Source organism: Fundulus heteroclitus, chromosome 23 (genome assembly GCF_011125445.2).
Source record: "Fundulus heteroclitus isolate FHET01 chromosome 23, MU-UCD_Fhet_4.1, whole genome shotgun sequence".
In the NCBI taxonomy this organism is placed as follows: Eukaryota; Metazoa; Chordata; class Actinopteri; order Cyprinodontiformes; family Fundulidae; genus Fundulus; species Fundulus heteroclitus.
The window spans coordinates 14,445,616-14,473,537 of NC_046383.1; the positions used below are offsets into that span (position 1 = coordinate 14,445,616).

Below are 27,922 nucleotides of genomic sequence, written 5' to 3' on the forward strand. Positions count from 1 at the left end.
CCACAACTGTTTAAATCAATATATAATATTACCAAGGCCGAAACCTGGGGAGCCTGGCCACATGAAGCAGACCTTCCTTCACGGCGAAGGACAGATTCTGCATCTTTTCTCCCAGATTCATATGCAAAATGCTGTGAGGCACAATCAGTGTCTGACAGATGTATGGAGAACATGGCCTGACCATGCTGCAGAATTAGGAATTAAAACCTGTTTTACTTTAAATGGCAGACATGAGCATTGCTACTTGCATCAAAACTTCAATAAACTGTCAGCAAAAACATCAGAAAATGAAGTTATCTGTTGAATGAAAAGAAAGTTTGCACATGGAATCGTATTTTCAGCTTTATTTCAAAGCAGGATGATTAATAACGGCACAAACATTCCAGCGTTTGCATATCATAACACTGCCACCTAGTGGTAACTGGCTGCACACTCACACATGGAAAAAAAACTGACCTAGTAGTTTTTATTAAAGGTTGCAGAAACATAAGCAGCAATTTTTATCCTTTTCAATAAACGGGATTTCTTCATGCAGGAGTGCGTTCTGGTTTATCCGTCTCTTCTCCCAGACTGATGACTGTTCGGATGCTAAAGGGGAAAAAACAGAAAATGACGAAGATAAATCAAATTTTCCTTGTATAGAAGAAAAACAATAAATAATAAACTTAAATAATAAATAAATAAACTTTATTAAATTAGTCTTTTTAAACTAACGCTGACAGGATTAGGCTTTTTAAAGTCCGCGTTTTCCAAATGAAACAGCCGACTAAACAGGAAGTAAACATACAGTGAGATTTTAATCTTTTTCTGCGTTGTTGGTACCTAAACAAACATTGTTGGTACAGAACATCCAGAGCTCTGATCAGCATGTGGACCTGGAGAGAGTATGGACCACCTGCAGACCAGATAAAAGTGGAAACTAAACTGCGTGTTACCTTTCACCGTTCACCAGAAGCTGAAAGGCGTCGTTGATCTTAGCCAATGAGAGGCTGTGAGTGATAAACTCATCCAGCTTCAGCTTCTTCTGCATGTATTTCTCCACCAGTTTGGGCACGTCCTCCGCACTCTTCCAACCTTCAGAACAATCGGATCAATCAGTGAGGAGATGCGCTGGTCCCACAGGTTTTCACATTTCCTCTACTTATAACCACAAACCTCACATTTTATTGGGTGACAGAGCTACACAGAGTGGTGCGTTACGGTCATTTGGAAGAAAACGATGCATGAGTTTCATTCTTTTGCTAATCTTAGGAGTCTGGCATGAAGCCGGATTCATACCTGCAGACTCTGGAACCCCTAAATAAAATCCAGAGCCTCTAATTTGCTTTCAGGCGTCATTTAATCAGCAAAAAGGCTCCAGGTGTAAAACTTAGTCTCAGCATTAATCCATTTGCTCTGTGAAGACCTCAGAGGTTTGCCAGAGAACATTAGTGGACAAACCAACTGAGGTTTTATTGAATCTGTTTCATTCCTTGCTTTGTAACGTAATCTTTCTCTCACCAATGAAAGCAAACTCTGCACCCTGGTTAAAGTGGCTGGTTGAGATCTGAGGGAGGCTTCGGGTCCAGTTTATGGACTTTTACAACAGACAGGTCCTGGAGAAGACAGCCTCTGTCATCTTAGGTTCAGACCTTCCTCTCTTTGGGGATTTTTTTAGCTGCTTCCCTCGAGTCATTGGTCCAAAACGCCAGTTGTGACCAAGAGACTCAGAAACATAGAATCTCTTTTGACCTGCAGCTATTGTTCCCCCTGATAACATAAAACCACCTTTGGTGAAGCTGACTGATCAGATTGAGCTGCTCTGTTATTTCCATACAGTGTATGCGCCGTTTGACGAGTGGACATAATGCCAATCAATCGCCCGGTGGGGACCATAAGATCACCACCAAAAAATCAATCATGGACACCAAGGAACCCAGGGAGGAAGTTCTGGTCCAGTTTACAGCAGGATCAGGTTCTACAGAACCTCCCAGAGTTCTGATCATCATGTGGACCTGGAGAGAGGATGGACCACCTGCAGACCTACCAGGACATGGACGTCCACCTGGACTGACAGGCTGGACCAGGAGAGCATTGATCAGAGAAGCAGGAGGACCATGGTGGCTCTGGAGGAGCTGCAGAGATCCACAGCTCAGGTGGGAGAATCAGCTGACAGGACAGCTTCTAGTTATGTACCCTAAAAACCTGGACTTTTGGGAGTAGAAGAAAGCCAGTGCTGAAAGAAAGGCATAAGAAGTGTGGGACACAGCAAGCATGTGGGAGAAGATCCTCTGGTCCAAGGCCATCAGAATGTTTGCAAAACACCATGAGAGGCTGAAAACTAAACCCCTAAGCCTGCATATAACCCCCGTCCTCGTGGGGAAACAGGTGGTGGCAGCATCATGCTGTGGGGATTATTCTCTCCAGCAGGGATGGAGGAGCAGGTCAGAGCTGATGGGAAGATGGAGGGAGCTGAATTCAGAGCAACGCTGATAGAAAACCTGTCAGAGGAAATCTGCAGAAGACCTGAGACTGGGGTGGAGGTTCACCTTCCAGCAGGACAACCACCCTGAACGCGCAGCAGGAGATATTATGGGATGGTTTAGATCATGCAACACCACGACCAGATGCTACATAAATACCAACAGCAGCCATTGGGTGAGGCAGCAAAGTTTGCTGATGAATCAGCAGAATGTCAGCTGAAGTTCTATTGGTTCTTACTTTTTAATATTTTAACTATTATTATCAAACTTTATGATGAAAACACAAACTTAGATGACCTTAAAATAAGGCTGGTTTTTTTTTTTAAACTGACCTCCAAAATACGTCCCTTTCAGCGTGCGTCCCATCAGGATCTTTATGACGGGGACGCTCATTGTCTCCGTCTCCGTCCACCCAGCGATGACGCACGTTCCCCCGGCCTCTCTGGTGGACTCCAACGCATTTCTCTGGGTACGATGAGAAAGATGAGTTGGTTCAGTCTCTCTTTAATAAACTACACGGCAAATTCAAACGTTACGTATTTGTTTTCAGACGTAAAAACAGCAACGACGTCCACCATGATGACGGGACTGCCGACACACTCCAGGGCGTAGTCCACTCCTCCGTCAGTCATCTCCACCACAACCTGCTGGATGGTCTTGCCTGTGTGATCTCTCGGGTTGACGCAGTCAGTGGCTCCGAATTCTTTAGCTTTCTCAAACTTCTCAGGGTTGATGTCCACAGCGATGATCCTGCTGGCCATGACTTCCTTACAGCCCATGATGGCAGCCAGGCCCACCGCTCCAAGCCCAAACACGGCACACGAGGAGCCGTTCTCAACCTGAGTGAACAGACAAAAGGAGACTTACAAAATAAGAAGAAAACCCTGGTATTTCTAAAAAGTAATAATAAAAAGGGTGAACAGTAGCACAGCTTAAACTGTTTTATACAGAAATAAGCTGTAAAAAGCTTGGAGATGTGCTGCCATCTTGTGGAGAGATTTCATAATGACAATAAGACAACAGAGCTGTTGAAACTGATATTAATTTAGTTGAAATTCATATTTTTCTCAACAAGGCTGGCATCAGATGGATGGATGGATGGATGGATGGATGGATGGATGGATGGATGGATGGATGGATGGATGGATGGATGGATGGATGGATGAAACCAGCAGAAGATTGAAAACAGAGATATGGAAAACTAGGAAGGGTGAAAGGAAGGAATGATACAAACAAATGATGAAGTGAGGACACGATGTAGGAAGCAAGGATAAAAGGAAATGAGGAAGGACGAGTGAAAGATGCAGGAAAGGAAGGAGTGAAAGGAGGAAGGATGAGCAGAAGGAAGGAAAAATGGTAGGAAAGGTCGACAGAAACAGGGAAAAGAGGAATGAAGTGAAGGACACAAGGAAGGACAGAACAACGGAGGGAAGGTAAGAGAAGAATGGGAGTTTCATAGGAAATACAAGGAATGGAGGAACGAAAGACTTGAGAAAGAAAGAAAGCGAGGAAGAAAGGCTAGAAGGAGGACAGGAAGGACACAAGGGAAAAAAGGGAAGAAGAAAGGACAACAAGGTAGGAGAGATGGAGAAACATCTGAAAGGAAGCTAGGAAGAGAAGACACGGTGAACGACAAGATTGTGAGGATAGGAAGGAAGGAAGGAAGGAAGGAAGGAAGGAAGGAAGGAAGGAAGGAAGGAAGGAAGGAAGGAAGGAAGGAAGGAAGGAAGGAAGGAAGGAAGGAAGGAAGGAAGGAAGGAAGGAAGGAAGGACAGAGTGGGATTAGGAAATATTTTCCACAGCCTATTTTCCTTTCCATCCTGATCTTCTGTTTTAATTGGATCAGAACCGTCGTCTCACCTTGGCGGTCTGAACAGCCGCCCCGTAACCCGTGGAGACGCCGCAGCCCAGCAGGCAGACTTTGTCCAGCGGAGCGGCGGCGTCGATCTTGGCGAGAGAAGTGTCTGGCAGCACCGTGTACTGAGAGAAGGAGCTGACGCCGAGGAACTGGTACACCTGCTGACCCCGGCAGGATATTCTGCTGGTGCCATCAGCCAGAACGCCCGCTTGCATGTTTTCCCTGAGAAACATGGTGGTCAGAGTGTGATTAAAGGCGACGCTGCGCGTGGCCGGCTGTGTGGGGCGTCGTGTGACGGACAAATCACCAGTTCTTCTTGCAGAGGTTTGTTTTGTCACTTTTACAGCGGTCACACTTTCCACAACAGGGCAGGAAAAGAGGAATGACCTTATCGCCTGAGGGGAAAACAACAATAAAATGTTTTAGGAGGGGGAAAAAAAATAAAAAAGGGAAGAGAAACCAAAATCTAACTGTGATATTTACATACGCACCTACGCGTATGTACGTGCATATACATTGTATACATTTGTACATGTATGTATGTACAAATGTATACAATGTATATGCACGTACATACGCGTAGGTGCGTATGTAAGTAGGCGCATAGATATATGTATATATTTAAGTATATAGATATGTTTATATATATATATATATATATATATATAGACCACTAAGAATGTAAATGAGACATCATATGCCCATTCCTATTTCCTTTTTTTTTTTTTTTGTATTTTTTTGGTATTCTTTCTGATCCATTGTATATATGAAGATTCACTGTATATAATTGAATGCACCTTCCCTACTCTGCACCTTCTTGTATGAGCCGATGTGACGAGTGAATTTCTCCATTGTGAGATCAATAAAGACTATCTTATCTTATCTTGTGAGCTGTACTGTAAAAACTACCCGGTGCAAACTTGGTCACTTCGGGACCGACGCTCTCCACTACGCCCGCCCCTTCATGGCCGAGAACCAACGGGAACGGTCGGAGGTTGCTGGCGTTGCCGGCCTCGTACAGACACTGCCAGTCCGTGTGGCACACGCTGGTGGCGACAACCTGTACAAAACAACGCAGCAATAACTCACACTGCAGTTTCAGGAAGAGGAAGCGGAGGATTTGCACACGAGCGCTTATCAAGCCGAGCCAGAGGATGTGTAACGTCTAATCTTTCTGACAAGCAAAGCTTTTTGCATCATTTGTGATCATCCCGAAAACAAGACATGCGTCACAGCTGGCACGAAAACCCGTGAAGCTCCAACAGAAGGAAACGAAAACGTGTGTGTGCAGAAAACCTTGATTCGAACTTCATGAGCTTTGGGCGGGGCGACGTCCACATCTTCAATAGAAAGAGGCTTCCTGGGCTCCCAAGCAACAGCTGCTTTGCATCTGATCACCTGGAAGAATGAGCAACAACACACTGAACCTCAGTGGAGACTTTCCCTGAGGCTGTTTATGTGACAAACACCGTTCTCTGCGAGGGATTCAGGCCAGAACTGGAAGGACTGGATGAGGAACAACCCGCAGCGGAAGCAGCTGAAGTTGGTATCAGGTTGTTGAGTAATGCTTGTTTCACAGTTTTTATCTGTCCAGGAAACCGTTAATCAGCTCTAATTTAAGACCTAACGTGACATGACTCCAGATGACAGCAGATGAGCGTTCACACTGAGCCTGGTTCTGGTTCTGCTGGAGGTTCTCCTCCCTGTTAAAAGGAGAGTTTTCCTCTCCACTGTCGCTTCATGCATGCTCAGTATGAGGGATTGCTGCAAAGCCATCAACAATGCAGACGACTGTCCACTGTGGCTCTACGCTCTTTCAGGAGGAGTGAATGCTGCTTGGAGAGACTTGATGCAACCTGCTGGGTTTCCTTAGAGAGGAAACTTTCTCACCAACCTGGAGGATCTGATTCAATCTGTATAATCTGACTGAATTTGACTTTGTAAAGAGCCTTGAGATGATGTGTGTTGTGAATTGGGGCTATATAAATAAAATTTTATTGAATCGTTGCCTGCTTGTTTCCATATGTTTTTCATAATTCAGTTGAATACCTGAAAAAAAGTCTGTTTCTGTTTCTTATCATTCAAAAAATATCAATATATCAGGGCAGTTTTATTATTTTGCCTCACATGAGATCAATTTAAAATCCCAAACATTTAAAGAAGTCAAAAATAGATTCTATTAATTGCAACCCTTTTAATTACAATTTATTTAACTTTTATTTGTGATTATTAAAAAAAAATAGGAAGATTTTAAGGTCGCTTGCTCTGTTTTGGTCCAACTAATAAAAACATCAATGTTTAAAGAAGTCAAACAAAGACTGAATTAGTTTAACCTTTAATTTAAAAAAAGTGTCTCTTTCCTGTGAATTTTATTTTGTCCAAACTGAAAGTTGTTGTTAATTTTGCCACATCACATGCAAAGCGCATTGAAGAAACAGGAAGAGGTCAAGAAATCAGGAGGTACAGATCCGTTTCAATCTTATGAAATCAGAATTACCAAGAGGACTTTCACTGTGTGGCCTGAAACTCTGGAAATGTCTGAATATGAAGCAAAAATAAAGACTAAATATTAAACAGTTCAAAAGAGACTGCAAGAGAATTGTTATGGATGGATATGCAATGTACATTATCACTTTATGATTCTATTATTAATAATATTATTAATATGATTTCATCACGTAATGAAATATGAGCCACATTATATAATTCAGTATGTATGTACTGTATGTACATTTGTAATCAGTCACACATAAACGTGCTGGATTTATGGAAGGTGTGTAAAATTGTAAATATTGTTATTTAAGTGGACCTAGGCTGAAATGTTACAGTATAATATATATAAAAAGGAGTGGGACAATAAAAGTTAATACTTGTTCTCAAACTTTCAATATATCTATACAACCAGAACAGTAATTGTACAGAAGTCATTGTTAAAAATATGCATTTTAATTCTAAAGGTTAAATAATCCAGTATTTTCAGATTATTTTTAAGGCTCACAGCTCTCTCTGTTCAATCTGAATCTATTTACATTTTAAAGTCATCTCTCCCTCTCATGGGACGTGAATCGGATACAAACTTCAGCATCAGAGTCCTTCTCTGTTCATTGGATGCAACAAAGTCGTCGCTGAGCGCTTCTTACCTTTCCTGCTGTTGCCATTATTGTGTGAAGACTCAACCTGAACGAGGGATGTGAAGAAAACAGCTGAAAGCGGCAGCCGCACAGACCGTCTGAGCGTCACAAGACAAAAGATGGTGTTTTGCTCCTTTAAATGATGACGCCCGGCAGGTTTACGACACTTCCCGACGCGCTTTGTCATGTTTACGGCAGCCTCTGGCCGCACGTGTTACATGGAGCTTGGAGTCGCTAGAGAGCGCAGCTAGCCGTTCAGGTAAGAGTTTTACCAGATTTTTTCGGACATTTGTACTTCTTACGTTGATAGAAAGAAGATTTTAATTGTTTAGTGAAAGTTTTCAGAGAATATGCGCAGAGCAGCTAGCTAGTTAGCCGAAGCTAACGCCGGTGTTTAGCTCAGCGACGTCCACGCGTTAGTGGCTACAGGTTTCACTGGACGTGGTTTTATGCTGTTCTCTCGTCCTTTCACCGCAGAGCCTTTGGGGGAAAATGTCGTTCAGAGGTGGAGGTGGACGCGGAGGAGGTTTTAACAGAGGTGGAGGTTTTAACCGAGGCGGGAGCTTCAGAGGCGGCGGAGGATACGGCCGCGGCGGCGGGAGAGGAGGCTTCAACCGGCAGCAGGACTATGGTCCTCCGGAGCGAGTTGTCGGTGAGACCTGCGTGTTAGCAGACAGGAGATCTCCGAGATGGTGCTAACAGAAATGTGTCAAAGTTATGCCATTAAAACTCTTAAAGCTCAAAGATGTGTGGCTACAAATACCACTGAACATATGGTTGGGTCATAGTTTATGATAAGTTATATTTTCCTACAGCAAACAGCGAGACGGTGTTGTGGTCATGCTTTCTATCCTGAAGTTTCTGTTTGCCTTAGAAAAGGTTTATATCACAGTTATGTCTGATCGGAGATCTGAGCAACACAAAGTTAATCAAAAATATTTTTACATTTTTTAAAAAGTCTCCTTTTCACAGTTTTTCCTTAGTCTGGGAACTTCCTGTGTAGACATGCTGGTAAATATCAGCAGGGTTTCATAAAACTTATTTATTCTGATGTTTTCCTGATTCAAGTGGTCTGAATGCTGAAAAAAGATTTTGTCTTAAACTCTTATTTATCGACACAGAACAACTGATGCACAGAAAACTCAGCATATTGTTTTAGCTTGACTTGACCCTGACTTATGACCCACCTGTTGGTTGGAAACTGAATTTACTTTAATAGAATTAAAAAGACAGAAGCCTTTTCTGTGTCAGGATGGCAGAAACTCTTGAGTGGAGCTAACGTAACTTTTTGTTCTGAACTGTAAACTAACGAGTGTCTCTGCTGGACGTCTTTTAAAGAAAGTTTTCCTTAAAGGGGATGAGATGCCCGTTACATTGAGGGGAAACTGCAGCCGCCACACAGAATGTTGTATTTTTTTTTTTTTTTTTTTTTTTTGGTTTTTTTTTTGGGGTTTTTTTTGGTAATCTGGACACCCTTGTACAGGTGTTTGTACACCTTGGGCTTGTTCACATCAAAACCCTGAACCTGAAAGTATTTTGCTGGGATTTTATGTGATAGTTTAGCATTTTGGTTACTTAGAGAACATTAGAGAACAACCAGCATCATGGAGACCAGGGAACCCAGCAGACGAGTCAGGGAAGAAGTTCTGGTCCAGTTTACAGCAGAATCGGGTTCTACAACAACATCCCTGAGCTCTGATCAATTAAAATGTACCCCTAAAACTGAGATTATGTGGCAAGACTGAAACTGATGTTCATAGATGCTCTTAATCCTTCTCTCTGAGCTGTTTTGATGAGAATAATGGAGGAAAATTTCAGTCAAGATGCATGAAGCTGGTAGAGACGTGGCCCAAGAGGAGACCCAGAACTCGTTGGAAGGACTATATACCCCGTCTGGACTGAGAATGCCTTGGGGTCCTCCAGAATGAGCTGGAGGGTGTCGCTGGGAAGAGGGATGTCTTGGGTTCCCTCCTGGACCTGTTGCCTCATGACCTGATCTCAGATAAGAGGAAGATGATGGATGAAATTATTGTGGATGTGAATGCTTCTGCAAGTTGTGGTATCTGGGGTGCAGATGTTAGAAACTCACTATTGGAGGTCTCTGGTCATCTGCATTGTTGATGGCTTTGCAGCAATCCCTCACACTGAGCATGCATGAAGCGACAGTGGAGAGGAAAACTCCCCTTTAACAGGGAGGAGAACCTCCAGCAGAACCAGGCTCAGTGTGAACGCTCATCTGCCTCCACCCACTGGGGCTTAGAGAAGACAGAGCAGAGACACAGAAAGCACAGAAGCTCACATTGACCCAGGAGTACTTTCTATGTTAGATGGTAATAGAGGATGATCTGCCTCCCCTGATGATGTCACAGCTAACAGAACGCCAGACCAGGTGTACCTTCTATGAAGAGAAAAATGACAGAAAACAAAAAGGTAAAAGATGAAAGAACAACAAACAATGCAGATTGGAGAGCAGTAGGAGAACTCAGCAGAGAGAGAGAAATAGACCCTGATGTCCTCCAACAGCCTAAGCCTATAGCAGCATAACTATAGAGGTAGCTCAGGGTAACATGAGCCACTCTGACTAGAAGCTTTGTGAAAAAGGAAAGTTTTAAGATTAGTCTTAAAAGTAGACGGGGTGTCTGCCTCACGTTGATATTCATGTTTTATTGTTTTTTACTTTTTTACAACAAACACACATGTCCAGTTTTCCATCTAATCAGATTATTGAACAAAGCTGAAACTGACAGTTTTTTGAATTTGTCTGATTGTTTCTGGCCTCTGCAGCTCTGGGAGAATTCATGCATCCCTGTGAAGATGACATAGTGTGCAAGTGTACGACGGAGGAGAACAAAGTTCCCTATTTCAATGCTCCGGTGTACCTGGAAAACAAGGAGCAGATCGGAAAAGTGGACGAGATATTCGGCCAGCTCCGAGACTTCGTATCCTTTCTGGTTTTTGTGGTTTCAGCGTTGAGGATTTAATGTTGTGTCCAGAATTGGTTTCTTTAACTGAGTCCTGCAGTATTTTTCAGTCAAGCTGTCTGAAAACATGAAAGCTTCTTCATTCAAGAAGATGCAGAAGGTAAAAAAATAAACCTTTTCAGACACTGATGGTCGTTGTCTCTGCAGGCTGAAACTGATTCTGTGTGTTCGGTTTCAGTTTTATGTCGATCCGATGAAGCTGCTGCCACTTCAGAGGTTCCTCCCACGACCTCCAGGAGAGAAGGGGCCGCCGAGGGGAGGCAGAGGAGGTGGTAGAGGGGGAGGAAGAGGCGGTGGTCGTGGAGGTTGGTATAGCCACATTAGATCCTCTTTAGGTCACGTCTGAAGAATGCAGCACTACGAAGATTTACTGTTAGGGTTATAGAAAAATACATGATTTCCTGACCTTGTTTTGTATATCAGGTGGTTTTAGAGGCGGCAGGGGAGGAGGAGGCCGTGGAGGAGGATTCGGAGGAGGATTCGGGGGTGGTCGAGGAGGCGGAGGAGGCTTCAGAGGGAGAGGAGGAGGAGGAGGAGGACGTGGATTCAGAGGTTGGACTTTTCTCTTTACAGATTAGTGATGATCAGAATGTTTGTAGATGTTTTATGGTCCTAATGTTTTTTTCTTATTATTTTTAGGAGGTAGATGAGCAGAGTCTGCTGGCCTGGTGGGAAAATCTTCATCGTTTTCATCAGACCTCCAACTAGAAGGTTTGAGTCTGCCAGATTCTGGCCACTGAGACTCACTGGGACTCTTCTGATTTATTGTATGCATCACTTTTGGATGAGCGGTGGATTTTAAGTATTTTTTTTTATCATTATTGAAAGGCTTCATGTACTTGTTTCTGACATAACGGGGACCTTTATATTTGTTTTGTTGAATCTGTTTGTAAAAAAAAAAAAAAAAAAGTGCTCTTATTCTCCTGATTGGGGGAAAATATTCAACTGGAGTTTAAGATTCTAGGAAACATTTGTAAAACCTTCTCTAAATGAGGAGAAATCAGGATTTATTCAGCATTGGCTGAAAACATTTTAATAGAAATGTCTCAAGCTGTGTTTTTGCTGAAGGCTTTGATTAAAAGGTGCTCTGTAACTCGGTGTGCTTTTCACTGTTTCTATTCTGAAATTCACGATTTTATCCATAAGACGGGACAGTTAGTTTTTATCAGTGACAGAGTTCACTGCTCACATTCACAATATTGAATTACTTTCCATACCAGCAAATAAAGTATTTGTTGAGCAGGTAGAGATTATAAAACCTAATAAATGCAGAAGTCTGTCATCATTACAACCATATATCACGTACATCAGGTTCCCAGATGAGTTACCAGAATATTCTGCAAGGCCCTCATCCTCAAAATCTGCTGTATTTAAGTTTGACATTTATAAACTGCTTCCAGTATTTAATGCATAAGACATCTGCATCTGTTAATGAAATGAGGGGCTGCTGACTAGTTTGTACCTGTGCAGGTTTGGGCATTTCCAACCCCAAAAAGTCAGGTACCAAATGGTTCCATCTACCGCAGGATGATCCTCTCCGACCCTGCGTCCGTTCATCCCCGCTTTCAGCACAGAATTAGAAGTAATATTCTATAATCCTCATCATCTGTTTGGTTCTAATGCATCATATTGAGTCAACTGGACTAGAACCAATATAAGTGGAGTGTGGAAAAACAGCTTTCACATGCAACCTTCATTTATCCAGGAACATTTAATTGAGATTAAAAACCTCTTTTTGAGATCTGGCCAAGAATAGCAGCAGCACAAGCCATTTCCAAATCAAAAACTACATGTAAATACTTTAAAGATACAATTCTGGCAGAATACGATTAAATATTAAGCGAATATCTACAAACAGGAACCTTATTTCTAAATTGGTTTAAAATGACCTTGAATACCTTAACAGACCAAATCCTTCAGCTTAAAGTCCTGCAATTGATTCCAGTGTGGGAGCTGCATAATCAGTGCGAACCTCTGGTACATTTAGTGAAAGGAACTCATTCAAACGCAGAGAATAACCTGAATATTTTCTATTAACAAGGGAGAGAAGATAAGGGGGAAGTAAACCCAAGATGGCTTTGTAAATGAATTTATACCAGGAACAGTCTGTGGGTGGATAAGGAAATCTATCCAACATGGGAATAAAGATAAACAATTTAATTATTTTTTTAGGTTAGAATACATGACTGCAGTGGAAAATAAACACTTATGTCTGGGATAGAATGCTTTGGTTGGAAAAAGGTTTATTTAAAGGTACCAGAGGAAGAAGTGAGGGATTAAATTAAGATGCGTTGGTTATGAAGGGGCAACTTGACCAGGAGCAGAAACATTCTTTTAAACCGCTTTATGTAATGGGAATATTCATTTTAAAGAGTTAATTTGCAGATTTGTCAGGAAAAAAAACAACAAATTAACTTAAAGGTAAGCCCTTGGACACTCCCATTGTTCAGAACCATTCTTCAAATCAAATGTGCTTCAAGTACCTCTGGTGGAGCTTTGATCGCTTAATGTTACTCAGAAAGGGTTTGACAACAAGCTGCTGCAGCTTCTTGGTAAATTCAAAGCTAACCATTATATAGACGTAATGGCGCACAATCAAAACCAAACATATTCAAAAATAGAGTTTAAACAAATTACCCAAACAAGAAGGCCAGTGATGAATATGAAAATAGTCAAGTGGAGAACAAATGGCTACTTATATCTCTAAAGTTAGAACCTGCTCCCCACCCCTTAACAAAATAGACAGAAATGTCCCTGTTTTCCATCAGAGATGTCAGAGAGCTGTTTCACAAAGCAGAATCCAGAAATCCAGGATAAGAGCTAAAGCTAGACTTGACTTGGTGTGATCAGAGCATCCTGGCTTTATCCGTTTCACGCAGGTTCAAGCAAGCCAGGTAAATGTCCGCCCCCAGATTTTTTCAGGAGACCGTCACAGATTCACTGCTGCTGCAATGGATGAGCTGCGAGCGCCACGCTTCAAACCAACAATGTTTTCATGGAGGCTGATGAGCAGTGGCAGTTCTACACCAGATTTAGCAGGGGGGCCATGGTGGGACCAGTTTGTTTTTCTTTTCATGGGGACACAGAACAAAAGATTGGAGGGGAAAAAACTAAACAGGGTCAATATTTTATTTAATATTGACCAAAGAGCCAGTGGTGGCTCTGGAACTGCAGGTAGCAGACCCCTGACCCTATCTAATATATACAGCTGGAGCTAAATGTGAAACAGCTTGATTTTTAAATTATTGTTAGAGTAAACTGTAAATGTAAAAAATACAATTGCTCAAAAAGGTACATGTTATGGTGTCTTTGTCAGCATATATCATCGTAAGTAATTTATTTAATGTCTTTAGTACAGGGGCACTGGCCCCTGTTGGCCCCGGTCTAGAACCGCCCCTGTAACTGAAGCACACCAGACTTAAAGGAAACACGTTGGTTTGGAGGAGCTACTTTATGGCAATAAAACGTCAAACCTTTTTTCTCTGATTTTTCCTATTCTGTGAGTCTAGAGGCGCTGATTCGCTGACCTGTAACTGCTGAAAGAAAAACATTAGAGACAGGAGGGATGAAACTTTCCCAGCAGAAAACCTTTACAGGACAACGTTCACCTCATATCAGATTTTAATAACGGCATTAATGATTAATACAACCATTCTTTGCATTTAAAGCATTAAGCATGAACTCTAAAGCAAAATGAAAGAAGTTAATAGAGGATATCTGATATGCAATGAAATTACCTATTCATGATCAAATGAAATAACATGATAAAAAACAGTTCTGGGCCCTAATAAAAAAAATTATAAAACGTATAAATATGGTCACGAAGGTTTTATTGATTTGAGTAATACTTTACTGTACTTCATGTACTTAAGTAATTTCCCCTCTGGGATTATTAAAGTATGTCTGATTCTGATACTTCTCTTAATATATAATTAATAGTATAATTAAATGACCAGAGCCCCAGAGAAATGCGGTCATATTTAGCTTTAAATTGAACACTTCCTGTCACTTTAAGCGCTCAGATTATTTATGTAATGATGAATCATTAACAAGCTGAAATCATAACTTCGGCCTTCTTGCTCGTTCTTGTCCGACCCGGTTTTCTCCACTTTGAACCGCGCTGACGTCACACGCACGCTAAGCCTCCTCGCTCCTGATTGGCTTAGAGGTTGACTCCTTTACGGCTGCGCTGCCTCCTCCTCCTCCTCTTCGCTGCAGAAGGAACCAACATGGAGACAGCTGGAAAAGTAAGTTTCCGCGGACTAGCAGAAATATCTCGCCTGCATTGTTGCTCCCACGCATGAAAGTGGGAGTAAAAGCTCCAGAAGTGTTCCTTTGTGATGGAAGCTGCGGCTAAAACGGAGGTTTTCTGGACGCGTTTTGCAGCGAAGCGCAACAAAGAGTCTCCGTCCGCCGCCTGAGCGGCAGGGACCTTTGGCAGGTCGGGTCCAGCTGGTGCTGGCAGGACTTTTCCACGCCTGCGTGGGTTCCGTGTTCTTCCTGACAAGAACAAGGCGATGAAAACAAAGTTTTAAAGTGTTTCTCCTGGTTGTGAAAACCAATGCATGCAGATTCAATGAAACTGGGTGCAGCTTCGCCAGGAAATGCTGCAGCTTTGATTGAGGGATCGCACTGTGGAAAGTTTCTCATGCACAGCAGAGAAGCAGGTATTCTGCTCTAGTTGCAACACCTGGTTGGTATTCAATCCTCTCTCTCCTGCAGGTGATCAAGTGCAAGGCAGCTGTTGCGTGGGAAGCAGGGAAGCCTCTCTCCCTCGAGGAGGTGGAGGTAGCTCCACCCAAGGCCCATGAAGTTCGCATCAAGGTGAATTTTAATCATGTTTAGGGGCGGTAGCCATATTTCCTGAAGAGGTCTATGATCAAAATAACGATTCCAGCTGATTTAAGCATACTGGGGTCCTTTATGACCCACCTTTTACTAGGACGCCTGTCCAGAGTTCCTCCATAGTCCAAGTCTGGAAAAGTATGCACAATGTTGGTTTCCAAACTTTATTTCCCTTTTGTGTGATCAAAAAAATTGCAAAGCAATAAAGTATGTAGCAGCTCTTTATAAGTAGGTCTTTGATTTGTAGCACATCTAAAGTTTTCCTCCAACACCTTGGTGGTTCTGGTTTTAAAGTTACTGATAGAAGAATAAATGTGCATTAGTGAAAAGCTGAATTTATGATGGGTTGCACCTGAAAAACGAAAATATACAAATATTATATATATACAGATATTTATTGCAAGCAGTCCTTTGCAATAGCAACATTTTTTTCCTAAAAGAAAAAAAGCCCTCATCTTTTCTGCTGTAATCATTAGTTCTGTCCTGTGAACCAAAGTTTAATCATTGAGTTTGGTGTAAAAAGCTCAGAATGTGCTGAATAATGCTCCGTGTCCCCCAGATTCTCGCTACAGGAGTGTGTCATACAGATGCTTACACCCTGAGTGGAAGCGACCCTGAGGGACTTTTCCCCGTCGTCCTCGGACATGAGGGGGCTGGGATTGTGGAGAGTGTTGGCGAGGGTGTCACTAAGTTCAAGCCAGGTAAGGAGCAGAGAACAGACGTGGATATGTGTCATTATTAGCGTTTTTAATTAAGAATTATTTTCTCCTAGGCGACACCGTCATCCCTTTGTATGTGCCTCAGTGTGGTGAATGCAAATTCTGCAAAAACCCCAAGACCAACCTCTGCCAGAAAATCAGGTGTGACATTTAAGAAGTCGCTCAAATCAGAGCTCATTCACAGGAAAGGACGTCTTCTCATGCATCCATGATGTTTCTCCACCCTGCAGAGTAACCCAGGGTCAGGGGCTGCTCCCTGACAAGACGTCACGCTTCACCTGCAAAGGAAAGCAAGTGTTCCACTTCATGGGGACCAGCACCTTCTCTGAGTACACGGTGGTGGCCGACATCTCACTGGCCAAGGTTAACGAGAAAGCTCCGCTGGATAAGGTGTGCCTGCTGGGATGTGGCATTTCTACAGGTTACGGTGCTGCTCTCAACACCGCCAAGGTGAGTATTAAAGGCCGCTTAACAAGAAACGGGACTGCCTTAACATATGAAGAAGTTCTTATTATCGAGCATTTATAGGAGACTCAAAGATGCTTCAAATACAAACATGGAAAGGTAGAAAATACATTTAAATGAAAAATAAATGCCTGTTAACCTTAAATCTTTAAGGCCGTTGTAAAAACCTCCACATTGTCCTTGTTTAAATCTTTTTTTGCAAAAACACAATTGTCACATAAACAGACACACTTATTATCATTGCAGTCAGTAGAATAATGCCTTGTATATTTAAATCGTAAAATAAAAGTTCAAAGAACAAAGTCTAAGCTTCTTTAGCTGATTAGTCTAATTATGTGGACCAGGGGTAAGCTGTTATTTTCCTGAAGGGCCATATAAGCAGCTGAAGGTCATCAATGGCTGGACTTCTGGCTGAGCACAACTTTTCCAAGTTTTTAATTTATGATAAACTGTAAATAAAGGTTTTATTGTGTTCATATTCCAGCTGAACATGGAAAGTACTCCTGGTTCAGTGCTTTGTGTTTCTGCTCTGTCTTCTCTAAGCCCCAGTGGGTCGAGGCAGGAGGCCCTTCACACTGAGCCTGGTTCTGGTTCTGCTGGAGGTTTCTTCCTCCAGCAGCACCAGCAGGGGAGTTTTCCTCTCCACTGTCGCTACATGTGTTGTGCAATTAGTATTGGTTGATTTTTTTTTTTTTTCAGAATCCTAATTAATGAGTAACGCTAAATCACCATAAATGTGAGAGATCGGTTAGGAGAGACCACACGAGCTTCCGGTTTGGAACCAAATTAGATCAGTGGGTTATGAACTCAGGAGCGGCCGTCGGGAAAGATAAGAGAGGAAATGAAAAATGGAGGAAGAACAGTTCAATAAAACGGTACCTAAGATGCTCTATCAGGTCAAAATGGCTTCAACAGCAAAAGCCTGCTGATGGTTTTTCTCTCTTAAAGCTGATCCCTATAAACCAAGTTTCTTAAAACAGTTCAGTCACCATGTGGGGGTGGTGGCGTGTACATATATTTGAACGGAAATCGGTGGCTCAAAAGATGCAGAAGGGACAAATATTGCTCCCTTGAAAATAAAACTAAACTAAAATTCAGAAACATATCTGGAGCCAAAACTGTTCTCCAAAACGAGCAAATAGCTCAGAATTGATTCTGGTTCATACTGAAGCATTATTCAGTTTAGTTTTATTTATTTAGAACACAACCGACCAAAGCCAGTGAATTTTCTGTTTGCTAAATTACTTTGCAAGCTCTAACCTCTCATAAACGTTTCGCCACGTCCTGCAGGTTGAGCCCGGTTCCACCTGCGCCGTGTTCGGACTCGGAGCCGTCGGCCTGGCTGCCATCATGGGCTGCAAGGCGGCTGGAGCAACCAGAATCATCGGCGTGGACATCAACCCCGACAAGTTCGAGAAGGCCAAAGAGTTTGGAGCCACGGAGTTCGTGAACCCGAAGGACCACAGCAAGCCCGTCCAAGAGGTTCTGGTGGAGATGACTGACGGCGGGGTGGACTACTCGTTCGAGTGCATTGGGAACGTGCAGATCATGGTGAGAGGTTGTGTTTGTCAGGTTAATCAGGCAGAGATGAAAAATATGCCAGTAAAGTTCTGAAAAAGACCGTTTCTGATGTCAGAGAGCTGCTCTGGAGGCGTGCCACAAAGGTTGGGGAGAAAGTGTCATCATTGGTGTAGCGGGAGCAGGACAGGAGATCTCCACCAGACCTTTCCAGCTGGTGACGGGCCGAGTGTGGAGAGGCACCGCCTTCGGAGGTGGGGAGCATCTACGGTTTGATTCAGCTAATGGAGCTTTAATCTGTAATTATCCCTCGATAAATATGTTCTTCCTCCAGGCTGGAAGAGTGTGGAGAGCGTTCCGAAGCTGGTGGAAGACTACATGAATAAAAAGATGAAGGTGGACGAGTTTGTGACTCACACTCTTCCCTTTGAGAAGATCAATGAGGCCTTTGACCTCATGCATGCTGGAAAGAGGTAGAAAATGACGTCGTTGCACCCTGGTTTTAGATTAAGGGTCTGATCTTCATACTGACAATTCTTTTCTGCCTTTTTGTTTTTGCCTTGCAGCATCCGGACCGTGCTGACTTTCTGATGCGCCTGAAACATCCGTCACATCCGGCCTTAAAGCTGCCTCCATCCGTTGTTCCAGCACTTCCTTTCATTTCAGTTCCAGTGTTTAAAACAAGCTCTTTTAACAGCAGAACATCTGTTAGAAACATTAACTCTGTTAATAAAACCTTAAAAAGAAACGGCTTGTTGCTTCTGACTGATTTGACTTCATGAACATAAGATGCTTTTGACTGCTGGAGTCACTCAGACCACAGAACAGCGGTCGCCTGATCCGGTCTGTCAGCTGTCATTTTCTCACTTGGCATAAAACAAAGTGTCCAGGATTAAGAAAACCCCGATGCAACACAAAATGAAAACATTTTGTAGAGAAAAATGTCTCAAGGTTGCACACGACGCACGGGGAGCGCCTGCATGTCACGGAATGTCTCAAATGGTGGATCACTAAAATGACAATTGGAACTTCATTAACTACACAGAAAAAAACTAAGTACTTTTCCCATATCTCCTAAATCTTCAATTATTTTACTTAATCCATAACAACATTACATGTGTCGTAAAATACTTTTTTAACATGAACACTTTCATACATCAACACAGATTGGTGGGTAAACGTGGGGTTAAGTGTATTGCCCAAAGGCACATCAATGTGGTGGGGGAGGAACCTTGAACTGAAGCAACGTTCAGATTGAAAGGACTAATTTTCTCCACTGTGCTACAATCATTAGAATGACATATTTATTCTCAGTGACAATATTGACGCTAAAATTTAATCTGGTTTAGATGATAGTCAATTATTAGTAATCTCACTTATTTAATTGACTTTACTGAAAACCTAAATGGGAAATCGTAATACTTCAACTAAGATGAAGAAAATTTAGTATGATTAGCCGATTAAAGATCTAGGCTTTATCACTTTCTCTACTAGGTAGACTTATCTAGAGCTCTGCATACCTGACCTAAGCCTGTGGGAAAGGTAGAAGAGGAAAAATAAAGAAATGTAAAGGCATGAAGGCCTTTGAGGTTCTGCAGGTTCTGACGCCAGATAACCAAAATCAAAAAGACAAAAAAGTGTCTTCTGTTGGGTCAAGAGGCTGCTTCCTCAGAGCCAATGTGGTTTTCTGCTTCTGGTTCCACCAGCCTGCATGTTCTGTCTGGCCTGAAAGGATCCAAACCGATGTTCTGTCCAGAACCAACAGCTTCACAGTCTGGACATCTTGGTGGAGTTTCAGAACTGAGATGTAACCATTAAAAAAAAAAAAAATCAAATATCTTCCTGGATAAAATTAGTTCTGGTCTTTACGACTGGTGTGAATTTAAAATAAAAAGCTTGCTTAGAGATGAAAAAGAAAAAACGTGATGGTGAATTACAAACATCACTAATCAATTTAAACCGAGAGGTCAGTCTTAATCTTGGTTCAATATTTGATGGCTCTGTTACTCAGCCTGTCAGCCCAGTATTGCCATGCCATCATCAGGTAAAAGCAGGTGTTCAGTGTAACCCCTGCAGGTGTGTTAGCGATTACATTTCTAGGTTGACCTTTAAAAATCTGGTGTTAGAAATCCCGTTAATTACAACCAGAAAAAAAACATCTGCAGAATTATATATTATATCGTGTTTTTGTATTAATATTATTTTAGGAATAACCCAAACGTGTAAATATAAATATGTATCTTTTAAAAAAAGCTTCTGTTTCTGCCGTTCCTTGCGTTGTAGCCGGAGTGCGCATGCGCAGCACGCCGTTATTTTAGCTCACGCCCAAAGGTTGAGGGTTTCACCCCGGAAGATGGCGACCGTTGTAATGGTGAGTCCCGTTCACCGGCCCCGATGGCCGCAGCCGTCGGTGTGGGCTCTGGTTCGGCTGAACAGCTCGTTGACCCAAACGCTGGACCCGAACACGGTGGCGGAAAAGTCGGCCGCGGTTCCGAGTTTGAACCAGGCTGCCTCGCTGCTCGTTAGCGTCCCCGGTTGGACTTATTGTTAACACGAAATTCTGGCCCGGTTCAGTTCGGTAGTGGGGGGACACCTCAGGAGGTTTCTCCGGACCGTTTGGAACAGTTTGGGTTGGTGTTCAGAACCGAACCGTTCATGTCGGAATGAATGAGACGATGACGCGAAGTCCAACGGCTGTGGGTGTTCGGGTAGAGCTCGGTTCTGGTCCGTTCGGAACCCGAGTCGGTCTGGAAACGGGCTTTTTAGGGAGTTTCCGGGTCCTGGAGAAACGCCTGTAAATTAAATCCAGACTTTATTTCATGTCCCGGTTTCAATCCAGCTGTCCATTTTCCTCCCGCCATCTTTGTCCTCCCTAGGATCTCAGTTTATCTGTCCATCATCTGCTTTATGTCCATCATCTTTCTTTCCTCCTCTGTCCACATGTCTAACCATGTGTCCATCCGTTCGCCTGTCCTTCCAGTCCTCTCTCCTACATGCAACTTTTATAAAGGACGCTTCTAAATTGGGCAAAAATATATTTTTGTTCGTTATCAAAGTTTCTGACATAACTGCAGGTCTAGTCTGTCGTCATCTTCTAATATAGAAAGTACTCCTGGACCAGAGCTTCTGAGCTTTTTTTGTTTTTTTTTAGCCTGGTTCTGCTGGAGGTTCCTTCCTGTTTAAAGGGGAGTTTTCCTCTCCACAGTCGCTACATGCTTGCTCGGTATGAGAGGATTGCTGCAAAGCCACTGACCCTAACCCACAGGAAACTTCTTTTGACCAATCTGTGTGGATGATTTTAATTAAATTGACTTAAGATGACAAGTGTTGTGAAATGCCACCGAATAAATAAAACAGAAAGTTAAAAACAAGTAGAATAGATCTGGCTAAACATCAGTTTGTGCAAAAATATTTTCAGATAGAAATAAATGTGGAGCTAAATGCTGGTAATGTGCAGAAATCTTTGTCTTTACGGCAGAAATCCTGTAGGAAAGGTTAGAAAATCAAGTGAAATGCTGTTAGTCGCCTAGATCACACCAGAAACACTTGTTTTGTTTGTCCCTTTTTTTTTTTTTTTAATAAAGTGTTTCATTCCCTCCAAACAGATAAATACGCTTCCTGCCAGTTCTGAGAAGAACCGAGAGAAAGCCCTGCAGAAGGTTGTGAGTCCTGACGCCTACATCAAGCATCCTTTACAAAACAGGTAACTTCCCCGCTTCCCAAAGAACTTACTCTCAATTTATCTTCTGACTTCTGGAAAACGGTCCCAAAGAGTTGCACTGACGGGTTAATCTGATGAATAAAGACGTGGAACCTTTACACCCAAGATGGAGCGAGGAGCCTAAAGATCTGTGGGAATATTTCTGGACTCATTTCTGGTTCTGGACGTTCAGATTTAAGCAGACGGGTGTCATGGTTCTCTCTCTCTTAGTCGCTCGCAGCGGTCTCTGAAGCTCCTCCTCTCTGTTTCTACAGGTGGGCGCTCTGGTTTTTCAAAAATGACAAGAGCAAAACGTGGCAAGCCAACCTCCGTCTGATTTCCAAGTTTGACACCGTGGAAGACTTCTGGGCGTAAGTAGATGCTCGTCTCATCGGCGGCAACAGAACATCCGATCAGTTTTTGTTTCAAAACTATTTAGCAAGAAGACTAAACTGTTTTGGCATTAAAAGATATTCTAATTTACCATACTTTTCAGACCATAAGGCGCACTAAATATTCTCCCCTAGTGTGTAATATCCCTCCTCCAGGTCCACAGCTCTCTATCCGTCTCTGTCTGGAGGACAGAGTAGCTGGACTACACTGTCCTGTTTCTAACATAAGGCAAAAATAAACTTTATATTGAATTAACTTACTAGGTTTATTGTTGCTAGCGCGTACTCCAGCCTGCCTCACATGAATGCACTTCTAGTTTAGACATTACAGTCAGGCAGTCTGGTAGACAGCTCAGGGGTCCTATCAGGTAGTCACACAGTGTACCATAATGCTCCTAATATCCATTGAGTGGAGCTGCTTTGTTGCTAACCAAAGTCGTACTTAGGGCTGGGCGATATGGATTAAAAAATAAATCTCAGATATTATCATACCAAATCCGATTAATCGATTTTTTTTTTTGATTTTTTTTTTTTTTTTCCCCCCTCCTTTTTGTTTCATAAAAAGAAATTATATTAAAACCTTCCTTTTTATGTCAAGCATTTCGTCAGGGAGTTGACCTGAATTCAAAGTGCAACTAAAAACAAGCTGTGAAACATGCAAAACAAGATGGCAGCCGTGCCATTATAAACAATGAAAATATAACAAAACATTGGCTGCTAGTTGTATTACACATTGAGCTAAGAACAGGCTTCACTGCACTTGTGAACTTCAAACTAAGAAAAAAAAAAGTAAATAAGTAAATGAAGTACCTCGTATTATGGTAAAAAAAAGTTTCTACTTAACAATATTTTGACAATAATTTTGCCTAAACATATATTCAGCATCACATGCTGTTCTCTTCATGGAAACCCAATGAGTGTATTGGCAAAATAAAATCCAGATTTTCAAAAAATGAAATCTTAAAGAATTGTAAATTTGAATTAATCGATTAAATCGATTTATCGCCCAGCCCTAGTCGTACTTACACATTTTAAAAGATTTTTGAGCGCATTGTACCACATAAAATCAGTCAGTAAGCACAACGGTGATCAGATATAAGGAGCACCATCAATTTTTGAGAAAATTTAAGGATTTAACGTGCGGCTTATAGTCTGAAAAATATGGTACACTGGCATTCACTGCTCGGAATCTACTGGTGCAGCTCTGGGAAATATTCATCTAATGAAAAAGGAAATGACGTGTATAATATTAATTTCACATAGTAAAAACTTATTTAGATTTTTATGTCTTGTAACTAATGAAAACCTCAAATTAGTCAATTTCACAATTGATGAATGAAAGGATTTTAAATGTGGAGAAGTGAAGGTTAAATTATGACGGGGTCGTTGCTGAAGAAACTGGCTGTTTAGGGTCTTTGATCGACTCGTTAATGGATAGTTAGGCAGAAGATAACCGTCAAAATGAACAGTAAACCGATCTAGTTGTTTCTCTAAGGTTGAATGACTGAATTAAATAAACATTTATGTGTATTTGATCTGAATATGTTCCCAAACGTCCGTCTCCAGGTTGTATAATCACATCCAGCTGTCCAGTAACCTGATGTCTGGGTGCGACTACTCGCTGTTCAAGGCAAGTTTCACCGTTTGTAGCCCAACATTATAATCTGTCTGCATAATAACTACCGTTGACTGTAGATTAATTTCCTTTTCTGAACGATTAAAGTGTGACCATTAAGGCAAATTTACAAAGAAACCAGATAGTTTGAAGTAAAAGTGGCCTGACCTAGGGCTGAACAATTAATCGCATTTTCAATATAATCGTGATTTCAAAAAACACAATTTCCAAATCGCAGAGGTCTGCAATTTTTGGTTATGTAACAATTAGGGAATTAGACACGTCCGTTAGATGTCAGTAAAATGTTTAAAGTGGGTTTGCCTCCACATGGAAGGGAAGACAATTGCAGCAGTGAGATAATCTAATTTTATTACTTGTTTTAGAGTTTGTATAGTCATACAAAACATAGAGTACTGGTCAATCAGCTTGTTGGTTGGACTTTGCACTTTATGTTCAACAAGAATTGATGTCCAATTAAATTAAAAGCTGTTCTCTTGAGTAATATTCTGATCAATAGAAACATTAAAAGTTCATATATAAAATAGTCCTTGTTTACAAACATCTTTATTTAGAGGCCATTTTTGTTGCTTGTGGTTAACGCGGAGAAAAGTCAAAATTGCAATTTTGGTTGAAATATATCGTAGGCAGAACGCAATCATTACTGCTGAGTTTAGATGCTGTGGGTCTTTTCGCAACTAATCCACATGGCGAGGAAACAAATTAATTTGTTGTTTGTATATTTCAAAACACAGGATAAATTAAACTGGAAAAAAAATTCGCAAAATAAAGAAAAAAAATCGCAATTAGATTATTTTCCAAAATCGTTCAGCCCTAGCCTGACCTAATGAGCTTCATCTGTGAGAGTTGCTGGTTCCATTTCTGGTCTGTTCTGGGTTTTTTTTCACCAAAGGATGGCATCGAACCCATGTGGGAGGATGACAGGAACCGACGAGGTGGTCGCTGGCTCATAACTTTGTCCAAGCAGCAACGGAGAACCGACCTGGACCGGTTCTGGTTAGAGACGGTATGCTCAGCTCTGTTAAAACAGTTTTTTCTTCTAACTTTGAGGGATGTAGAAACATTTGGAGACCAAACGATTAATACACAGAAACCGTGTGTCTCCTATGAAGAGCTGCGACCCGACACCTCAGATACTCGCTGCGTTTCAAAAGGAGACGGCCTCCAACCACTAGTCTGCTGCTAATAAGTGTTCTTTGTTCCTGCAGCTCTTGTGTCTTGTGGGGGAAGCGTTTGACGACCACAGCGACGACGTTTGTGGCGCAGTCATTAACGTCAGAGCCAAAGGGGATAAAATCGCAGTGTGGACGACAGACTTTGAGAACAAAGACGCCATCACACACATAGGGTGAGCTGCTCAAACTGCAAGAATCCGCTGTTTCACCTGGGCTTCACATTCCCAAGCTGTTACCTTCAGAAAAAAACAAAAAAAAGATCAGTTTAAAAGGGAAAAAAATAAATGTTGTCCATTTTAATCGTCTACCTTTTTAAGCCTTAGCCTTACATAATCCTAGATTTAACAAATGAGCTTTGATTTGGTCCTAAACCACACATCTATTCAGTCATTATTCTGTCCATCTCTTAGTTTTTCCTAAATCTCTGAGAAATTTTTCATTTTATTCCGCGTTTTCTAACTCTGGGTAGGAATCGGGCCACTATTACACTCTGACTAAACGGAAACGCTGCTTCATGTACACGTCCATTAGGTGTTGGTAAAATGTTTAAAGTGGGTTTGCCTCCACATGGAAGGGAAGACAGTTGCAGCAGTGAGATAATCTAATTTTATTACTTGTTTTAGAGTTTGTATAATCATACAAAGCATTAAGTACAGGTCAATCAGTTTAATACATAGACTTGTTTGTTGGTTGGACTTTATCTTCAACAAGGTTTGATGTCCAATTAAATTAAAAGCTGTTCTCTTGAATAATATTCTGATCAATAGAAACATTAAAAGTTCATATTTAAAATAGTCCTTGTTTACAAACATCTTTATTTAGAGGCCATTTTTGTTGCTTGTGGTTAATGCAGAGAAAAGTCAAAATTGCAATTTTGATTGAAATATATTGTAGGCAGAACGCAATCATTACTGCTTTGAGTTTAGATGCTGCGGGTCTTTTAGCACCTAATCTGCACAGCGAGGAAACAAAATTATTTGTTGTTTGTATATATTTTGAAACACATGATAAATTAAACTGGAAAAAAAAATCGCATTAAATCACACTATTAAGAAAAAAAAATCGCAATTAGATTATTTTACAAAATCGTTCAGCCCTAATAGTAGCTAGACTTTTATGTCCGAATCAGTTTCCTGATGCTTTTTGCTACATTGCTGCTGTAATTTTGGCTGATTCTGAACCATTCACTGCAAAAACAGAACTAAAAATAAGTAAAATTTTCTTAAAATGACTGCATCTGTCCTTGATTTGAGTGGGTTAATAAGATTATCTGCCAATAGAATAAGATTTTTTGCACTTAAAATAGGAACAATCCATCTCCATCATCTTATTTCAAGTGCAGGATGTCTAATTATCTTATTTTAGGGGTCAAAATACTCATTCTATTGGCAGATGATCTTATTTACCTGCTCAGATCTAGTACAAAAACACAAATTTTAAGAACATTTTACTTATTTTAAGGTCCGTTTTTGCAGTGTTTGTGTGGTATGACGTTAAATAGATTCTGCATCTGCTCATGCACGGCTCTCTGTTTTTACTCCTAGGCGAGTTTACAAGGAGAGATTAGGCGTCCCACCAAAAGTGATAATCGGGTATCAGTCGCACGCCGACACGGCCACAAAGAGCGGTTCCACCACCAAGAACAAGTTTGTTGCCTAAGGACCTCTGGACTCGTCTGCCAGTTACTTTGACCGATTATCCACCAGGAGGGGGCGCTGAAGAGTCCAGATGGGAACCAGTGTTTTTGCTTTTGTTTGTGACGAGAGTGCAGGGAAAAAATGCGGCACTTCTTTGGACACTTTATTTTGTGGCAGCGGTTTCTGGTGTTAAAATTTGATTTGGCTTTTCTGATCGGATACGAAATGAAGCGGTCTAAATGATTTGAAACTTTGCTAAATTTAAATTTGAGTTGATATTTTGCTGGGATCTAATAATATTATCATCTCCTTCATTTTACAACATTTTGAGTTTTGTCAAGTTAAAACGTGGCATTTTGTCATTATTGGTCCATATTAGGCAACCATGCTTTTTATTGGCATTTATCTAAAAGCTGAAGACATTTTTTTTGGACAATGCAAAGTGTTTAACTTTGAGAAACTAAATGCATGGGCTTTTATGCTTCAGGTAATATCTTGAAAATGTCTCTTTGCATCATTGAGCTGCCAAATAATGACTTCTAGCCAGAACCACAGTGTGTCCGCTGTGCTACGGAGCCTTTTCCTGTCAAATTCACGTCAGTCGTGGCTAAACTTCATCGTTTGCTCCTTTTCAGACAGATGTGAACGTTTTCAGCTGCAGAGCACAGACTTGTGTGATAACTAGGTTATTTAAATGGAAAGTAAACCCTTTAACACTTTAAAGACCTCTAATCTGCAGTGCACAATATAAATTTATTTAAAGTAAAATTGTATATTTTTTTTTGTAACTAAACCGTGCCTTTGGTGACAAACCCTGTCTGCATTTCTTAGTTTTACAATGTATGTACAAAGGACCGATGTAAATTGTACAGTGATGTTTTTGTCTCATAAGAATAAGGAACGGAAATAAATATATATTCAATAATGTAAGATGTTTCTGGAGAACAGTTTGTCTTTTAAACCTGAGGAAGGATTTGCTGTGTTCTTACATCATCCATCCTAAGCTACATTTTCATTCGGTGAATTTAGAAATGAACACATTTAAAGCTTAATTAGCGACTTTAATGGTTTTCTCTGCGCTTTAAACGGCTTTCTGTAGCGGTCCGCAGTCACTCGGTGCCACCAGAACTCAACCCTGGACCTTTTCCTGTTGAGCTTGACACACCTGTCCTGAAGCAGCTGCAGGTGTGGTCTTCTATTAGAAATAATCTCCATAAAGTAATCCAGTTTCAAAATGAAAACGCACTCAGAAGTTTTTGTAAATGTATTAATCAAATGTAAACCAAAAAGTCATTGCACCCATGAATCCTGCTTTCATTAAAGCCCATATGGCATCATGGCAGCTCTACGGTGCGAGGTCTGTCTCCAGGGATCGCCACAGAAAATCTTCACCACTTGGCAGCTGT

General features: G+C 41.4%; 4 protein-coding genes across 4 annotated transcripts; 3 read left to right on the forward strand and 1 right to left on the reverse strand.

Moving 5' to 3' along the window:
* Positions 1–329: 329 nt before the first annotated feature.
* On the reverse strand, positions 330–7,586 carry LOC105936216 (alcohol dehydrogenase class-3). The gene is made up of 9 exons (XM_012876929.3): positions 7,461–7,586; positions 5,617–5,718; positions 5,230–5,380; positions 4,628–4,715; positions 4,323–4,542; positions 3,038–3,301; positions 2,795–2,927; positions 936–1,074; positions 330–588 (listed from the first exon to the last, which is right to left on the reverse strand). Exons 1-9 carry the CDS (start codon positions 7,476–7,478, stop codon positions 528–530), a joined length of 1,176 nt encoding a protein of 391 aa, XP_012732383.2. The 5' UTR covers positions 7,479–7,586; the 3' UTR covers positions 330–527.
* gar1 (GAR1 homolog, ribonucleoprotein) lies at positions 7,585–11,525 on the forward strand. Its single transcript, XM_012876932.3, has 7 exons — positions 7,585–7,710; positions 7,929–8,103; positions 10,236–10,390; positions 10,473–10,532; positions 10,611–10,737; positions 10,856–10,984; positions 11,072–11,525. Exons 2-7 carry the CDS (start codon positions 7,944–7,946, stop codon positions 11,080–11,082), a joined length of 642 nt encoding a protein of 213 aa, XP_012732386.2. The 5' UTR covers positions 7,585–7,710; positions 7,929–7,943; the 3' UTR covers positions 11,083–11,525.
* Positions 11,526–14,552: 3,027 nt separating this feature from the next.
* Positions 14,553–18,723, forward strand: adh5 (alcohol dehydrogenase 5). Its single transcript, XM_012876930.3, has 9 exons — positions 14,553–14,679; positions 15,155–15,256; positions 15,837–15,978; positions 16,050–16,137; positions 16,227–16,446; positions 17,752–18,012; positions 18,098–18,233; positions 18,314–18,452; positions 18,546–18,723. The coding sequence occupies exons 1-9, from the start codon at positions 14,662–14,664 to the stop codon at positions 18,568–18,570; spliced, it is 1,131 nt and encodes a 376-aa protein (XP_012732384.1). The 5' UTR covers positions 14,553–14,661; the 3' UTR covers positions 18,571–18,723.
* A 1,490-nt stretch (positions 18,724–20,213) lies between these two features.
* Positions 20,214–27,446, forward strand: eif4ea (eukaryotic translation initiation factor 4ea). The gene is made up of 7 exons (XM_012876942.3): positions 20,214–20,350; positions 21,585–21,682; positions 21,955–22,050; positions 23,638–23,701; positions 24,597–24,710; positions 24,913–25,052; positions 26,424–27,446. Exons 1-7 carry the CDS (start codon positions 20,333–20,335, stop codon positions 26,536–26,538), a joined length of 645 nt encoding a protein of 214 aa, XP_012732396.1. The 5' UTR covers positions 20,214–20,332; the 3' UTR covers positions 26,539–27,446.
* Positions 27,447–27,922: the final 476 nt, after the last annotated feature.

Bases quoted from the DNA above. Each gene is read 5' to 3' on its own strand.
- LOC105936216 (XM_012876929.3), bottom strand. The intron at 3,302-4,322 runs GTGAGACGACGG...CTGTTCACTCAG, and splicing joins CGGCTGTTCAGACCGCCAAG to GTTGAGAACGGCTCCTCGTG. The intron at 1,075-2,794 runs GTCAGTTTAAAA...ATTGTTCTGAAG, and splicing joins GAAAGGGACGTATTTTGGAG to GTTGGAAGAGTGCGGAGGAC.
- gar1 (XM_012876932.3), top strand. From the start codon at position 7,944: ATGTCGTTCAGAGGTGGAGGTGGACGCGGAGGAGGTTTTAACAGAGGT. The intron at 10,391-10,472 runs GTATCCTTTCTG...TGAGTCCTGCAG, and splicing joins TCGGCCAGCTCCGAGACTTC to TATTTTTCAGTCAAGCTGTC. The intron at 10,533-10,610 runs GTAAAAAAATAA...GTTCGGTTTCAG, and splicing joins CATTCAAGAAGATGCAGAAG to TTTTATGTCGATCCGATGAA.
- adh5 (XM_012876930.3), top strand. The intron at 15,257-15,836 runs GTGAATTTTAAT...CGTGTCCCCCAG, and splicing joins CCCATGAAGTTCGCATCAAG to ATTCTCGCTACAGGAGTGTG. The intron at 18,013-18,097 runs GTGAGAGGTTGT...TTCTGATGTCAG, and splicing joins TTGGGAACGTGCAGATCATG to AGAGCTGCTCTGGAGGCGTG.
- eif4ea (XM_012876942.3), top strand. The intron at 21,683-21,954 runs GTAACTTCCCCG...CTGTTTCTACAG, and splicing joins AAGCATCCTTTACAAAACAG to GTGGGCGCTCTGGTTTTTCA. The intron at 25,053-26,423 runs GTGAGCTGCTCA...TTTTACTCCTAG, and splicing joins GACGCCATCACACACATAGG to GCGAGTTTACAAGGAGAGAT.